This window comes from Phascolarctos cinereus, unplaced genomic scaffold, assembly GCF_003287225.1.
Source record: "Phascolarctos cinereus isolate Bilbo 61053 unplaced genomic scaffold, phaCin_HiC Scaffold_2;HRSCAF=192, whole genome shotgun sequence".
Classification (NCBI taxonomy): Eukaryota; Metazoa; Chordata; class Mammalia; order Diprotodontia; family Phascolarctidae; genus Phascolarctos; species Phascolarctos cinereus.
Genome location: NW_027555625.1, coordinates 112,271,414 through 112,289,503, shown reverse-complemented (window position 1 = coordinate 112,289,503; position 18,090 = coordinate 112,271,414). Strand labels below are relative to the sequence as shown.

At 36.5% G+C, this 18,090-nt stretch overlaps 1 protein-coding gene across 12 annotated transcripts in view; it reads right to left on the bottom strand.

Moving 5' to 3' along the window:
• Nucleotides 1-18,090, bottom strand: part of EHBP1 (EH domain binding protein 1) — a 384,193-nt gene that overhangs the window by 284,973 nt on the left and 81,130 nt on the right. For all 12 annotated transcript variants that reach the window (XM_020985470.2, XM_078149539.1, XM_020985475.2 and 9 more), the window contains exon 5: nt 16,747-16,800. In XM_020985470.2, coding sequence (XP_020841129.1) covers nt 16,747-16,800 — 54 coding nt within the window. The remainder of the gene's footprint in view (nt 1-16,746; nt 16,801-18,090) is intronic.

The following is an 18,090-nucleotide window of genomic DNA, read 5'->3' as shown; positions in this document are numbered from 1 at the left end:
CTCTAATATCGATTGTGAAACATGGGAGATGCTGACACGGAACTGCCCAGCATGGTGTACACGCTTCAAAGAAGGCACTATGCTCTATGAGCGAAGCAGAATCATAATAACACAAAGGAAATGTGAGATGCACAAATCTAGAGACAACTCCATCCTAAATGTTCAAACAGATATTTGTACCTGACCTGTGGTACAGCTTCTCAAGCTCATATTGGACTGATCAACCAGAGCTGAACACACTGTACCTTGACCCCAATGTCATGTCACTGGTCCTCTTCAAGTACAAAGGATGAACGGTACTACAGAGTACCAAATTTGCACCACAGATGTGAAAAGAGAGGTGATGGCCTGCATTCAGAAGAGTTAACTATTGAGGGGTAAGAGCACTGACACTCCAGGCTCTTCTCCTCCACCAATATCTGAGAAAAAGGAGTCAGTCATTGTCATTTCCCTTGGGCCACCTATGTACAGTCACTTTGGAAGCTTCTCAACAAAGCCAAGGCATTTTTATTTATATCTTTTTATATACCTAGAATTTTTTCCATATTCCTCCATCTCCCAGAGGATCATCTCTTATGCCAAATAATTTTTAAAAGAGAAAAAAAAATACAGCAAAACTAATCAACACAGCGACAAAACTCTGATATTACATTCAATGTTCCACACCCAAGGATCTCTTCTCTACTACTACAAAAGAGATAGGATATCTTCTCATACCTTTTCTTTAGAGCCAAGCTTGAACTTTATAATTCTGTAAAATTCAGCTATGATTGTTTCATAGGCTGTTGGATTTTTCCATTTATATTGCAGTAGTCATTGTGTATTCTACTTTCATGGTTCTGCTTACTTTACTTTGAATCAGTTCATCTAAGTTTCTCTATATTCATCATATTTGTTGACTCTTACAATGTAGTAATATTACATTGTATTCAAGTACCACAACTTATTTGGCCATTCCCCCAAATGATAGCCATGCACTTTGTTTCCAGTTCATTGTTACCATAAAAAGTACTGCTAAAAATAGTTTGATGCACACAGAACCTTTCTATTTGTCAATGACTTCCTGAGGTCAGTATATGTCTAGCAATAGAATCTATGGGTCACAAGGTACGGACATTTTAGCCAATTTATTTGCTTAATTCCAAACTTTTCCAAAATAGTTGTGTCAATCAATTCACAGTCCACCAACAATGCATTTAGTGGGAGTGTCTTTCCATAATCCCTCTAACATTGACTACAGTATTCTCATCTTTCATCACCTTTTCTAAGTGTAAGCTGAAACCACAAGGCTATTCTGATTCATATTTCTCCTATTATTAATGATCTAAACTAGAACATTGTTTTTCATATAACTGTTAAGATTTTTCAATTTTTTCAAGAAGTGTTTGTTCATATCTTTTGACCATTTCTCCAGTGGGAATGGATTTCAGTCTTATACATCTGTCATATATGTATCTTGAATATAAAACCTTTGGCAGGTGTGTGTGTGTGTGTGTGTGTGTGTGTGTGTGTGTGTGTGTGTGTATCTGATTAAAAGATTTTTTTTTCTCAGTCCAACCATATCCTGTCTTATCCTCGATGTGTTAATACTGTCTGTGCAAAATCTTTTCAACTTCATGTAGTCAAAATTATAGATTTTATTGTAGCTCTCAATCTTTACACAACCCACTAGAGATGAAATGGATTCCAGTGCACAAAGGCATAAGGAAAGTTGACCTATTTTAAGTAACAGGCTTAAGAAGGGGCTTCAGTAATCAATCACCCTGACACCCTGACATCACAATGACCCTGAGATAGGACCTCCAGGAGGATCACATAGGGATATAAAGAGAGACAGAACCAAAGGACCCACAACTGACTGACTATAAGTAGAAGGACACAAGATCAGAATGAAGGAGAGTTACAATAGGATCCACTCCTCCCCCTACAGTCAGCCCTCCTAAAAAGTAGGAGGAGGAAAAAGTCCAATAGAATATTCTCCTTTCCAATACCCTTTCCTTCACCTCCACACACAAAAAGAGTGTGATCACTCAAGCAAACATCTGTTAGGACTATGTTCTGTCAGTAAGGTCCTGCTTTAACTCCATTCCCCCCACATTCAGGTCTCAGCACAGGATCCTGGCCAACTGCTCTCCTACCAAGAGGTGTGCTGAATTGCTTTGAAAAGCTACTAGATGATTGGTATGGACATATTTCTCCCCTGCCACTTCATACTAGAATCCTTCCACCACTCCTTAAGGAAAGACAGAGCATTTCTTTCCTCCCTCTTGCCCCAAATGCAAAAATTCCTAATTACAGTCTTTCTTTGCCTGATTTACCACACAAGAAAACAATAAAGAAATGTCCTACCTGTCTTGCTAATTAGAAAAAATTGTTGAGGAGACCAAGGTAGAGAGAGACAGTACAAATATACACAAAAGAGTTCACAGAAAATGTATCATCACAAACATAAAGAAAATGAAAAAAATTAAAAATAGTACATGAAAACTAAATTATTAGAAGCTCCATAAACACCATACAAGAACACTGACATTTTTTCTAGATTAGTTTTAAGACTAATGATATTGAAATGCTGAAACAGTTTCAATTGATAACACTTTCAACAAAGTATCTGACTGAAGTGCACATGTAAACTAAATTCCTCCAAATCAGTTTTAGATCACTCTTGTAATGGTCAGCAAACAAGTTTAATTCTATTTTTAATAGCATACTTTTTATGGGGAAAAGTTCCGGTTGTCTACCCATCTCTACTAACTGCACCTACATCAGATTACATAATGCAAAGCTTCAATTTTATACAATGATGAATATCTTGGCCTTAGGTTATTTATCTTTAAAGTTGTTGGGGGTTTTTTTTAATCCCCCACCATTCTTCATATTTGCTTTGTATCTAGGGGGAAATGACCAATTGATCGACATCCCAAGGATTTTTTTTGGGGGGGAGAGGAGGGTTTAGGGGTGGCAATACAGACAAATTCAATGTCAAAAAGCTATTCCACTACTAAATTTAGAAGATTTATTTACATACAGACAAAAATATACATGAGAAAGTCAAATAAAAAGTAGCAAATTGAACAATCTTAAAACAAATACTTTTCTATTAAAAGCCAAGTTTTTATGTTTGGAGTATCATTAGAACCCTACTGTAAAACAATTACCAAGGCTCTGTTTTGATATTTGATGTATGAAAAAGAAAAGACCTCATGCAGACTCAGATCCTCTTGTTCACTGGTAATAACATCTCACTGCTGATTTCCTATGAATAAACATATGGTAAAAAAAAAATAGCTCAAACATACCCTGGTTTTAAACACATTTAACATACTATTAGAGGTTTGCTTCCTGAACTGATAGGCTTGCTCACTGGTTTCTTCCCTCTAGCTGACAAAGAATAACAACTATTGTGAACAACCATAGTTGGCCTTCTCTTTCATTTTTATCTAAAAGATACTTGCAGGTAACCAGCAGAAAGTAAGAAGAAAAACTAAACAAAATGGTACTAGCAATTTAGAAGGCAAACTGCACTTCACTACTGTGAATCAATAATAACTGTACAACCTATATCTCATCAAATTCATCCCTGTATAAATGTTTCAATTTATAACATTTGTTTGGCTTATAAAACTAGAACGTAATAACCAGATTATGTTATTGTATTTAATTCACAGAATTCTGATTTCCATCTTTAGGGCTATATAATTAGAATATAGAACAAATTTAAACCTTTTCTACAATTCTGGTCATTTTAAGTTTAAATGCTTAATCTATTATTGTACTATTTTGTTCCATTTCTTTCAGCCAGTCTTTCAGATAAAATATACAATTCAATCCAACTTCTGACTCAATTTAAAAAGCTGTCTAAAAACAAAAAATATTTTTAAAGTGATTCACCACAGTTTAACATAGACATATATGTATATATGTTATGTGCACATATATGAATACCCATATACAATAAACTCCTACCTCTTGCTATTTACTGAAAATAATGGAAAGTGAAAAAAAAATGCTATCTAAGAAGCTTAAAATTAGGGAAGGGGACTGAAACACATAAGTTGTATAAGACAAAATGCATGAGACCAGTCAAATTAAAATAAGAGATTCAAAGTTCTAACTGGGAGGATCAGGGGGTGACAGCTAAGATAAGAAAGATGTCAACTAGTAGTGATGAGAGGAACAATTATGCCAAGTGTCAGAGTGGTGCTTGTAAATGGATAAGGGCAGGAGAAGACAGGACAGTGAAGAAGAGTAAGTGGTCTAGTTTGGCTTAAGTATGAGATGATAAAAAAAAGAGTAGGGTGAAACAGGTTAGAAATAGAGGTTAAGGGAGGCAGATAGGTAGCAAGGAATCCCCAGGGATTCTATGGTTATTACCCTTCATGGGTCAGGTCCGGCTGAGCAAGGGAGGCAGATAGGTAGCAAGGAATCCCCAGGGATTCTATGGTTATTACCCTTCATGGGTCAGGTCCGGCTGAGCAAGGCAGGAAGAGAAGGCTTAATATCTCAATGAATGACATCAAGAAGGATTAGAAAATTAGACAGCATGAATGTTAAAGAGATATTGTTTAGTTATTACGATGGAGAAGGTATGGAAATGGCTGTGATAGGTAAGAAGTATAATAAACCTTGAGTTGAAGTGACAGGTATAAACAAAGCAGTGACCAGAATTAGAGGGGGTTTTTAAGGTATGTAATTTCCTAAGGGAAAAAGCCAAGGATGATTTAATGCCAGGAAATATAAAAGAACGAAAGCTAATTTGTTGACAATACAGAAGAGTTTCAACAGTGCAAGGGAAATGCAGGGTAAGCAAGCATAAGGGCTGTGGAAAAATAGGAATATGATGGACCAAAATGAGATTAAAGGAATTTACTTTACTCCTTGGGCTGTAGTAGTTTAGTATTACAGGAATGAAGGAGAGACAGAGACAGACAGAGATAGAGACAGGCATATAATAAAAATATTTCATTCCGGAAACAAACAAAAAATGTTGCTTTAATTAATATTGCACAAACAGAAGCAGAACATAAAGTAGAAGGGCATAGAGAAGATAAACATATGGGAAATATTAAATTTTAGCTGATTTTACCTGATCTACTGAATTCCATTCATAAGAAGAAAGTCTATTTGTTAAAGTTAATTATTCTAGAAGAGTAACAGGCATTAAGGGAAAAAAGACAATCTTAAATCTTTTATATTTATTTTGGTGAATTTTTAAATTTATCACACACACACACACACACACACACACACACACACACACACACACACACACAGAGCTAGCCCCAGAAAAGGTAGCTTTGGTTCAATAAAAATAGTACAAAAAAAAAAGATAATGAATTAATTACATGTTTTGTTAAATTGGGTATTAATTAACCTTAAACTTATTTACATGGGGGAAGATGAATTGAAAAATTTTAGTGAACTCAAAATGTTTTCAACTCTCTTTATATTAGCAATTATGTTGTGATGAGCAATTTTTTTTAATGATTCCTTTGAGGTAAGAAAGATATCTAGAATGAGAAAACAGATTTCCACATTAAGCTTTCCTTTTTTGAAGCTGGAAACTCTGATACTTGTGGCTTGTGGTAGGAAATATCCTTCCATTTCCTTTGGGGGTGAAAAAACAACCTCAAGAAAAAAACTTAGAATAAACATTGGGAAAATATATTCTCTGATCACAAATAAAAAATAACCAATCATATAAAGACATCATCAGTAATTGCAATAAAAAGCAGTGTTTTGCATAATATATATTTAATTGTATCAAATCTTAAAAATTATACCCCACTTAAATTATTATACATATATCAATTTTCAACAATAAGCCAGCACAAAAACCCTAATAAAGTAACCATTTCAGACTAGATATGAACTACAATGAGGATAATGACTTCCATGACCAATCTGCTAAAACAGGCTAGGATTTAAAAGACTAATTGAAAGGTTTTGTCACAAAACTGGCAATCCTGATTTTTTTCTAATTATTTCCTTTCACTGTTCTTTCTTCTACTACAAAATGGCAAATAATTTACCTAACCTATTCAGACTATACTTTTAATTAGTAAGATTTCCGACTAGTAATTGACATCACTATTTTGAAGAATCTTCTAATATAAAAACATTTGTGCTAAGAAAACTATTCTAGAATAAAGTTTTAGAAAGTTCTACCCATCTCTGCCCTCACCGCTTTCCCAAACAAGATTACGAAGGAACATAACAACATTAAATCTCAGAGTTTCATTATTACCTACCACAGATTTCAGCTTGGGTGAGGGTACTGAGGTAATACACAATGTGGGGGGAAATACACCACATAATTTAGATTCCATTCTAAGAAAACAACTTTAAAAAGTAAAACATAAATGCCTCAGCATTCAAATCCAAACAAAAGACAGGCAGTCAAAGAGAACAGAAACCTTGAATTAGCTTTAATCCATCATCAGTACATGTAGGTTGAGATCAATTCTTCACTGCAATAACTCAAAGCTGTTAGGCATGTATGAGGTAAGATGGCAGTTTCATACAGAAGAATAAATTTCATCATTCACCACTGAGTGGAGCTGTTAACCTTGGAAAAGGTTGATATGACTTCTCAAGGTTAAGCCTTTAAGCCTTCTTTTGATAGGACCATAGAACATTGTAACATTAAGTAACATTAAACCTTCTGAACATTTAAGACTACCATCCTCGTTTTACAGATGAGGACATTGAGGCCTAATGAAATGAAATGACTTCTCCAAGGTCACAAGCAAGTTTGTATGACAGCCAGGACTAGAACCCAGCTTCATCTGGTCACTCCACAATACCATGAAGACCTTTTACTAAATTAAGAACTAGCATTTATACAGTGCCTACTAGGTGCCAGTCAATGTGCTAAGTACTTATAAAATATCATTTGATCTTCATGATAACCATGTGAAGTAGCTGCTATTATTTTACAGTTGAGGAAACCGAGGCAGGCAAAACTTATGTGATTTATTCAGGATTACCACATCTAATAAGTACCTGAGGCCAGATTTAAACTCAAGTCTTTCTAACTCCAGGCTAGTGTTTTATACATTGTCCCACTTAGCTGCTCCCAATACATATTATGCATGTATATGTACACATATGTATTATATATTATTACACATTATATTTTATATATGTAAAACATTTAATAATCTTTTAAAAACTGAACCGCCCTTAAATTATTATACATGTATCAATTTTCTTTAAGAAAATGGCAGAACCAAGAGAACATTATATACAGTCACAACAATATTGTTTTAAGAATAACTATAACCAAATAAGTCATTTTGATTATTATAAACACCCAAATTAACTGCAAAGAACATATGAAGAAAAACACTATTGGCATTCAAAGAAATAACTGATAAACAGAAGTATGAATAGAATAATTTGATATATATGTGTGTATACACACACACACACACACACACACACACACACACATATTTGTGTCCAATGGTAACTATCTCTAGGGTGTGGGACCAAGGAAGGAAGAAAAAAAAAGAAATGTACATGATAACTTTATTATATATTTAAAAGAAATAGCAAGTCGTATATAATAGATTAGCATTTTCACGTGCAACCATTTTTTTAATTATACAATGTTATGAAACTGCTTGTTTAATCCCATAAATTAAAAAAAATAAAATAAAGAAGAAAAAGAAAATATAGGGACCTGGAAGTTCCCTATATTTACAAAAGCTTTAAAAAAGGTTTACAAAGCCAAAAGAATAGGTAATGAAATAGTTTTCCAAAAATATGTAAATTAAATGAGCAAAATTCATATACAATTAGGTGGTACAGTGGACAGCTCAACAGGCCTAGAGTTAGGAAAATCTGAGTTCAAATCTGGCCTCAGACACTTACTAGCTGTGTGACCTTAGGCAACTCACTATACCTCTGTCAGCCTCAGTTTCCTCAATTTTAATATGAGGAGAATAACAGCACCTATTTCCCAGGACTATTGTAAAGATAAAATGAGATATTTATAAAGTGCTTAGCACAATGCCTGGCACACATTAGGTATTTAACAAATGCTTGTTCTTTTCTCTTTCCCTTACTTGCTACCACTGACTGTCACATTTCAAAAACATCACAAAATCTCAGCTGGAAAGACTCTCGGCGACTACTACTAATATACCTGGGAAATAGTTTGCTAGAAAGAACACTAGATTTGGAGCCAGAGAATCTGTGTTTACATTCCTGCCCTGTCACTTGAAGGTGATCTGCACGGCCACCATCCCAGTTCAGGGTCTCTTTGCCCTCTCATCTGGACGATGTAATAACAGCCACCCAATTGGTCTCTCTGCCTCAAATTTCTCCCCTTTCTAGCTACCCTTCCACAAAGCTGCCCAAGCAATTTTCCTAAAGCATAAGTCTGACCACAATTTTCACCTGTTCAATAAACCCAAGTGGTTCCCTAATGCCTGAAGAATCAAATACAGATGCATTTAAAGCCCTTTACAGCCTGGATCCAATCTACCCCACCAACTTTATTATACAGCGTATTTGCCTTTCTTGGTACCCCAGATTTGACACATAGTTAAGGAAAGACTTCATTGTTGTTCAGTCATTTAAGTCGTGTTCAACACTTCATGACACCATTTGGGGGTTTTTTGGCAGAGATACTGGAGTGGTTTGTCACTTCCTTCTCTAGGAGGTAAACTAGGTTAAGTGACTTGCCCAGGGTCACAAAGCTCCTAAGTGCCTGCAGGCAAATTTGAACTCAGGAAGATGAGTCTTCCTGACTTCAGGCCTAGCATTCTATCCACTTCACCACCTAGCTGCCTCAAAAAACAAAAAGTACTTAGTAACTTTATGTATTCTACAGCCTAACCAAATACACCTTCTTTCCATTCTTCACACATGAAGCTCCCATCACTGTAACTTTACCCAGGTTCTCTCCTGGGCTGCCTTCTCCTTCCCCTCTACACTATCTCACATGGTGATGCCATCAGCTCCCAAGGCACAATCACTATCTTTATGCAGATAATTTACAGGTCTACATATAAGACCCTAAGCTCTCTGTGGAGCTTTATCCCTACATTAGCCACTACCGGGAGGCATTTCAAAGTAGATGTGGGGCATCTCAAACTCAACATGTCCAAAACAGAGCTCATTATCTTTCTTAACTTCCCTAATATTGTCTAGGACACTACAATCCTCCCTGACATCCAGACTTACAAGTCAAGTAATCCTCGATTTCTCACTCTCACATATCCACCCCATTGCCAAATCATTTCATTTCAACCTCCACAATGTCCCCTTCTCTCCAATGTCACAACCACTGCCCTAGTGCAAGCCCTCATCGCCTCTCATCTGGACTATTACAGTAATCTTCTAATTGGTCTCCTTGCCTCAAACATCTCTCTACTCCAGTCCATTCTCCTTAGCTGACAAAATGATTTTCCTAAAGTGTAAGTCTAACCAGGTCACCCACCTGTCAAAAACTCCAAGGTTTCCCTGTTACTTCCAGGATCAAATATAAAGTCCCAGGTTGAAATTTAAAGCTTTTCATAAGGACTTCCCAGGCCAAAGCCAAGATGGTACAGCAAACAAAGCATTCATCCAAGCTCTCCCAACAAACTTCTCCAAGCAACTTTAAAATGATGCCTCAAACCAAATTCTGGAGAGCCAGAATAAACAAAAGTTAGGGTGAGACATTTTTCCAGTCCAAGACAACTAAGGAGGTCAGAAAGAGAGATCTGACATGAGGGTAGAGGCTGGCCTGGAGCCCATGTGAATGAAAACACCAGTGGTGGGACAAGGTGGTGGCGACAGAAGCAACTGCAGCTGAAGGAGCTCTGAAGCCAGAAATGGAAGGGAACCTGGAAACTGGTCACAAAGAAATTTACAGGGTCTCATGTGTTAGCACTGGATGCAGAATTAGAAGAAGATATCTGGCAACTCCATTGCCTATACTCACTTCTGGGTCATATTTCAAGGGTAAAGAGAAGTATTTTCAGTCAATAGGGATCGGGGGCCCTGAGCAACAGTATCATTTTTGGTCTCAAGGGATCAGGCACTCTAACAAGCAGTATTACTTTAGATCCCCAGGGAGCAGGTGCCCTGAGAAGCAATATCAATTGTAATCCAAAGAGATGAAGGACCCTTCCTGAGTAAGGACCAGAGCACAAACTAGGAAAGCAGCGACCACACCTCTCCCCAGATCACACCACCTGGGAAGCACCAAAAACTTCCAAACCCACCAAAGCAGCTCTAGAGAAAGAAATGCATAAAAAGTCTGAAGCCTGGGACACTGCCCTCTTTCTATACATAAGGAACAGGGCCCAACCTTAACATAAATTCAAAGTCAAGAAATAGGGTGGAAAAAAGAGCAAACAAAAAAAAAAGAAACTAACCATAAAAGGCTACTATGATGACAGGGCAGATCAAGACACAAACTAAGAAGAAAAGGGAGTCAAATCAGCTACAAGCAAAGCCTCAAAGGAAAACAAAATGTTAACTGGACACAAGCCCAACAAGAAGTCTTAGATAAGATAAAAAAGAATTTTCAAAATCAATTAAGAATGGTCAACAAAAAATTAAAGAAATGAGAGGGAAGAGAAATATAAATAGACAATTAACAGTTTAATAAAAAGAGGTACAAAAAATACTGAAGAAAATAACATCTTAAAAAAGAGATTTGGACAAATGGAAAAAGAGGTGCAAAAGTTCACTGCTAAAAATAACTACTTAAAAAGCAAAATTGGCCAAATGCAAAAAGAAGTACAAACATTCACTTAAGAAAATGATTCCTTAAAAATTAGTATTGAGGGGGCGGAGCCAAGATGGCAGAGTGAAAGCAGTGACTTGCTTGAGCTCTCCCCCAAACCCCTCCAAATACCTATAAAAAATGGCTCGAAACAAATTCTAAAGCAGCAGAACCCACAAAAAGACAGAGTGAAAGAAATTTCCAGCCCAAGACAACCTGGATGGTTAACTGAAAAGGTATATCGTGCTGGGCTGAGAGCAAAGCATAGTGCGGCGTGGGCGCAGGCCGCAGCGAACCTAGAGCAGGCCCCAGAGGACTGAATCGTGGGCAGCTGTGGCAGCCTCCAGACTTCTCAACCCAGGAACACCAAAGACAATTCAGAAGGTCAGTGGGAAAAGACTGTTTCTGTGGTGCTGAGAGAGGAGCCCAGGGTCGCAACTCCAGTTCCCCAAGAGCACAGCCCGGAGGGGGCAGCTGCCTCCTGAGCTTCCGGCCCACAGACTGAGGAGGAATTCAGCAGCTGATCAGAGAGGGATTGCAGGGATCTCTCTGCTGGTGCTGACGCAGGAATCTCTTGCTTTGCCCATGCTTCAATCTGGGTCACAGCTCTGGACAGCAGTTCTGGGGCGAGGAGGAGCACCGCGCGGTGGAGCTTGTAGTGGCTGTGGAGAAGAAACCCTCCTCACAGTTCCAGGACAGAAAGGAGTACTTGTGGTCACTAACAGACCACAGCACAGGCCAGGAAAGGAGTAACCACCCCGCCTCTTATCACACCACCTTGGAAGAATGGAAAATTTACAGGTACCTTCAAGTATCTCTGAAAACAGCTGTACAAACCCAAACTTGGGACAGTACATTCTCCACATTGGAAGCAGACTCTTACCTTAACAAAGAGTTTGAAACTCAAGTAACTGGCTGGGATCATGAGCAAGCAGTGTAAAAAGAGTCAGACTATATTATCTTACTTTGGTGAAAAAGAAGATCAAAATATACAACCAGAAGAAAACAATAAAGTCAAAGCTCCTACATCCAAAGCCTCCAAGAAAAATATGAATCAGTCTCAGGCCTTGGAAGAGCTCAAAAGGGATTTTGAGAAGCAAGTAAAAGAAGTAGAGGAAAAACTGGGAAGAGAAATGAGTGATGCAAGAAAATCATGAAAAACAAGTCAACAGCTTGCTAAAGGAGACCCAAAAAAATACTGAAGAAAATAACACCTTAAAAAATAGCCTAACCCAAATGGCAAAAGAGGTCCAAAAAGCCAATGAGGAGAAGAATGCCCTAAAAAGAAAAATTGGCCAAATGGAAAAGGAAGTCCAAAAGATTACTGAAGAAAATACTTCCTTAAAAATTAGAATAGAGCAATTGGAAGCTAGTGACTTTATGAGAAATCAAGACACTGTAAAACAAATCCAAAAGAATGAAAAATTAGAAAACAATGTGAAATATCTCATTGGAAAAACAACTGACCTGGAAAATAGATCCAGGAGAGAGAATTTAAAAATTATTGGACTATCTGAAAGCCATGATCAAAAAAAGAGCCACATCATCTTTCAAGAAATTATCAAGGAAAACTGCCCTGATATTTAGAACCAGAGGGCAAAATAGAAATTGAAAGAATCCACAGATCCAGATCTCCTCCTGAAAGAGATCCCCAAAGGAAAACTCCTAGGAATATTGTAGCCAAATTCCAGAATTCCCAGGTCAAGGAGAAAATATTACAAGCTGCCAGAAAGAAACAATTCAAGTACTGTGGAAACACAATCAGGATAACACAAGATTTAGCAGTTTCTACATTAAAGGACCGCAGAGCATAGAATATCATATTCCAGAGGGCAAAGGAGATAGAATTACAACCAAAAATCACCTACCCAGCAAAACTGAGTATAATCCTTCAGGGGGAAAAATGGTCATTCAGTGAAATAGAGGACTTTCAAGCATTCTTGATGAAAAGACCAGAGCTGAATAGAAAATTTGACTTTCAAATACAAGACTCAAGTGGAACATGAAGAGGTAAACAGGAAAGAGAAATCATAAGAGACTTATTAAGGTTGAACTGTTTACATTCCTGCATGGAAAGATGATATTTATAACTCATGAGACCTTTGTCAGTATTAGGGTAGTTGGAAGGAAAAAATTATATGTTTTTTATAGATACAGAGAGAGAGAGAGAGAGAGCGTGCGCGTTAGCGGGCACAGGGTGAGTTGAAGATGAAGGTGTCATATCTGGAGAATAAAATTAAGGGATGAGAGAGTAGGAGAAGAAGAAAGGGAGAGGCAGAATGAGGTAAATTATCTCACAAAAAAAAAACAGAAAAGAAAAGCTCTACAGTGGAGGGAAACGGGGAAGGTGAGAGGGAATGAGTGAATCTTATTCTCATAGGATTTGGCTTAAGGAGGGAATAACATACACATTCAATTGGGTATGGAAATCTGTCTTATCCTACAGGAAAATAGGGGGAGAAGGGGACAAGAGAGCAGGGGGATGATAGAGAGGAGGGCAGATTGGGAAAGGGGTAATCAGAAGCAAACACTTCTGAGGAGGGACAGGTCAAAAGAAATAAAAAATGGGGGCAGATAGGATTAAGGGAAACAGAGTAGTTTTCACAACATGTCTACTATGAAGTTCTTGCATAACTGCACGTGTATAACCTATATTGAGTGCTTGCCTTTTCAATGAGGGTGGGGAGGAGAAGGGAGAAAATCTTGAACCAAAGTTTTAAAAACATATTTTAAAAAAAGTTTCACATGCAACTGGGAAATAAGAAATACAGGAAATGGGGTACAGAAATCTATCCTCCCTACAGGAAAATAGAAGGGGAAGGGGATAAGAAAGGGGTAGAGATAGAAGAAGGCGACTAGGGAAGATATTCAGAACACGTGCCATCTTGGGGGGAGGAGGCGAGATGGCGAAATTTGGAACTCAAAATCTTGTGGAAGTAAATATTGGAAGCTAAAAATAAATAAATTTATATTCTAAAAAAATTAGAATTGGGCAAGTGGAAGCTAATGACTCCATAAGACATCAAGAAACAATAAAACAAACTCGAATGAAAAAATTGAAAAAAAAATGTGAAAAATAACTGAACTGAAAAACAGATTTAGGAAAAATAATTTAAGAATTACTGTACTACCTAAAAGTCATGATTCCCCGCAAAAAAAGAGCCTACACATCATTATTTCAAGAAATTATCAAGAAAAACTGCCCTAATATCCCAGAATAAGAGGATAAAATAGAAATTAAAAGAGTCAAACAATCACTACCCCTAAAGAGATCTCAAAATGAAAACTCCCAGGAATATTATAGCAAAATTCCAGGGTTCCCAAGTCAAAGAGAAAATACTTCAAGTCACCAGAAATAAATCATTCAAATATTGTAGATCCACGGTTGAAGTCACAAAAGATTTTACAGCTACCACGTTAAAGGATCAGAGAGCTCAGAGTAAGATATTCTGGAAAGCAAAAAAGCTAGTTTTACGATCAAGAACAACCTACCTGGCAAAACTGAGTATAATCCTCCGGGGGCAGGGGGGAAATTAACATTTAATGAAATAGAGGACTTTCAAGCATTCCTGATGAAAAGACCAGAGCTGAATAAAAAATCTGACATTCAAATATAAAATTCAAGAGAAGCACAAAAAGGTAAACATGAAAGAAAAATTATAAGGGACTGAATAAGGATAAACTCTTTACCTTTCTATATGAGAAGATGATATATGTAACTTCTAAGAACTTTATCATTATTAGAGCAGCCTAGAGGGATTTAACAAAGACAAAAGGTGTGAGAGTATGGTTATTATGTTGAGATGACATAAAAAAAAATGGATGGGTAAGAAAGAGAAATGCTCTAGGAGAAAGGGGAAGGTAGAGAAAGAATGAGGAAAATTATGTCACATAAAAGAGGTGCGCAAGCAAGAGTTTTTACAACAGGGGGTGAAATGGTGGAACATGGGGGCAGGCAATGCTTTAACTTTACTTTCATCTAAATAGGTTCAAAGAGAAAAAAATTATACATACATATATACTTATGTATGTATATACACACATAAACACACACACACAATAATACACACACTCAATTGGATATAGAAATATATCTTACCCAACAGGGAGGTAGGATAGGAAGGGAAAAGGATAAGGAGGAGAGGGGGGTGCAGCAGTAAGAAAAGTGAAGGTATATAAAGGAAGGCAGTGGTCAAAAGCAAAACATACTAAGAGGAGGAGGGACCAGATAAAAAGCAAGAGAGAAAGAAACCAAAGAAAATAGCATGGAGGGAAATGCACAATTCATAATTATAACTGTGAATGTAAATGAGATCCATAAAATGGATGCAGATAGCTAAATGGATTATAAATCTAATTTAACAATATGTTGATTACAAGAAACATACTTGAAATATAGAGACACATAAAAGTGTTAACATAAGGGGTTGGAGCAGAATTTATTATGCTTCAATTGAAGGAAAAAAGGCAGGGTAGCAAAAAAATCCAGGAAGACCTTTATGAACTTATGCAAAATGAAATGAGCAGAACCAGGAGGACATTGCACACTGTAACAGCGCTATTGTAAGGATGACCAACTGTGAAAGATTTAGCTACTCTGATCAACAAATAATCAAATGATCCAACACAATTCCAAAGGATGAATCATGAAAAATGCTAACCACTTCCTGAAAGAGAACTGATAAACTCTGAGTGCAGACTGAAACACACTTTTTAAAACTTTCTTTATTTTTCTTGTTTCTGTGTGTTTTCTTTTGCAACATAGCTAATATGGAAATATATTTTGTATAATTTCATATACATATTCAATATCACATTGCTTTCCTTCTCAAGGGATGAGGGAAGTGCAAGAGAAAGAGGAGAATTTGGAACTTAAAATTTAAAAAAAATACATTAAAAAAATTTTACATGTAACTGGGAAATATATAACAAAACATAGAAAAATACACATAAAGCTTTTCTTTTTTCTTTTTTTGCTTTTTTGGTGAGGCAATTGGGGTTAAGTGACTTGCCCAGATAGTAACTGTCATGTGTCTGAGACTGGATTTGAACCCACATCCTCCTGACTCCTAGGCCGGAGCGCTATCCACTACACCACCTAGCTGCCCCCACATAAAGCTTTTCATAACCTGGCCCTTTCTACTTTTTCAGTTTTACTACTCTTTACTCCCCTCTTCATGTACTCTAAGATTCAGCAATAACAACCTACTTGCTGTTCCTTATACATGACATTCCATTTCCCATCCCCATACATTTTCACTAATTGTTCCCCATTCCTAGAATCCTTCCCTCCTCAACTCCACCCCCTAGTTTTCTTGGCTTACTTCAAGACTCGGTAAAAATCCCTTCTTCAAGAGGTCTTTCCTGGTCCCTCTTGTTATTACGGTTGTCCCCTCTGAATTTTGTCACCTGTGAGGTCTTTATATCAATAACATAACAAATCCCACCCCTATTCCTAAGTATCATCTTATTATTTCGGGCAATGTTTCAATTTTGTTTTTGTATTCCCATCACTTAGCCTAGTGCTTAGTAAAGCTTTAGTATATGCTTTTTTCATTCATTCAATCATGTCATTATCAACCCATTAATAATTCAATTTATGAACCAACCTAAAAAAATAACAATGTACAACAGCTATGAAAATCTATGACTCGAGAACACATATATCTGTTCTGAATCTTCAAACCTTAAAATAGATGAAAGACTGCAAAATTCACATAAAGCTCATATTTGAAAGCATAATTCAGTACCACAACATTCTTCTCTTCCACACATTCAATCTAAATAATTTTTTTATTAAATAATTCTACTATTTTGCTATTACTCTATTAGGAAAATTCTCTAAGAGTTACAGATCCTATTTCATTTCCATGAGGCTTTCATCAGCACAGACCACTTCCACATCTTAAATCACTGATCATACACAAACTTAAACAGCTCAACCCCAGAAATTATATTCAAATATGACATTACTTAACACTGACTTATACATTTAAAGTATAAATTTTTGACCGACTTACATTTTCTATGACAAATGTCCATTCTTTATCTTCAAACTCCTCAGCATGTGGATCCTAAAACAAAAATTGAATATAATGAGTTAAAAAAAATTTTTTTAAGTTCCTTTGGGTTTTGTTAAGCTTATAAATAAAGTTACTCCTTTTTCTACCAGTACTTTTTGAGCTTGGTCCAGTAGCTAACAAAATGAGCAACCCAAAACGATCTTAAATTTTTTACCTTTTACCCTAATAGCCTTCCTCTAATTAAAATGACACATTACCTTTCGCACTAAAACTTTTCAGATATTTTTTGATAACAATATTCCTGTTTTTCCAGAATGCTTAAAATAGTCCTATTTAGAGATTAAGTTGGTCAACAAATTTAGAAAACAACGTAAAAAAATCAAAGACATGTTCCGAAACTATCTCCTGACTTATAGGAAGTTATGCAGATATTTCAAAATCCTCCTCTGGTATTTCAAGAGACCTGTAACTGTATCAATAGTATCTCTGAGGTATAGAGAGCTAAATCTATAGTTTTAGGTCTGGAAGTTCACAAAATACCTTGAATCTACAGATCTAAGTTATGAGCTGGACAATGGAAGGGGAGGGAGGAGAGAGAAAGAAAAAAAAGGGTACACTGGCAAGGGAAGGGGAAAATAACCGAAAGGGGCATTACATTCACACAGAATATTTCAGTGCCCAACTTTGTACCTTTGCATCTCTTCATGTCAGGAAATGTTCTCCCCTACTATCTCCATTTTTTTGAATTCCTAGTTTCTTTAAAAAAGAACTCAACTCAAGTAATACCTTTTACATGAAGTCTTGCTGATCCCCTAATGTGTTAGTGCTTTCTCTCACAAAACCACCTTGAATTTATTTCTTACATTTGTTGCACATAATAATACATGTGTATGTTGTCTTCCTTTGTAAACATAATCTTGTAACACAAATGGTTTTATTTTTGTCTTCATCTTAGCAGTTACTAGCACACAGCAGGCACTTAATGTTTGCTAATTGATTGCTCCACACCACCATCACCTTTCAAAATCCTTTTTTTTTCCTACAACAGCCATAAATATTTATTAAGTGCCTACTAGGTATAAAGTACTATCATAGACACTGCAGGATATATGACAAATAAGGCATAGTGCCTCAAAAGAACTGAAAAAATCTAGCAGATTTAGGCAGACACCACTCCTTCAACGAAGTCTTTAAGGTACAGCTTCACCATTTACTATTTCTACAATTGCAAAACCAAAAATCACTATAAACAAGGGATGGAATCAACTAGTCTTTTTTGTATTCTTCCTTCCACCCTTTCTTATCTACTTTGTTTACTATTGAACTAAAGACAGATACAGA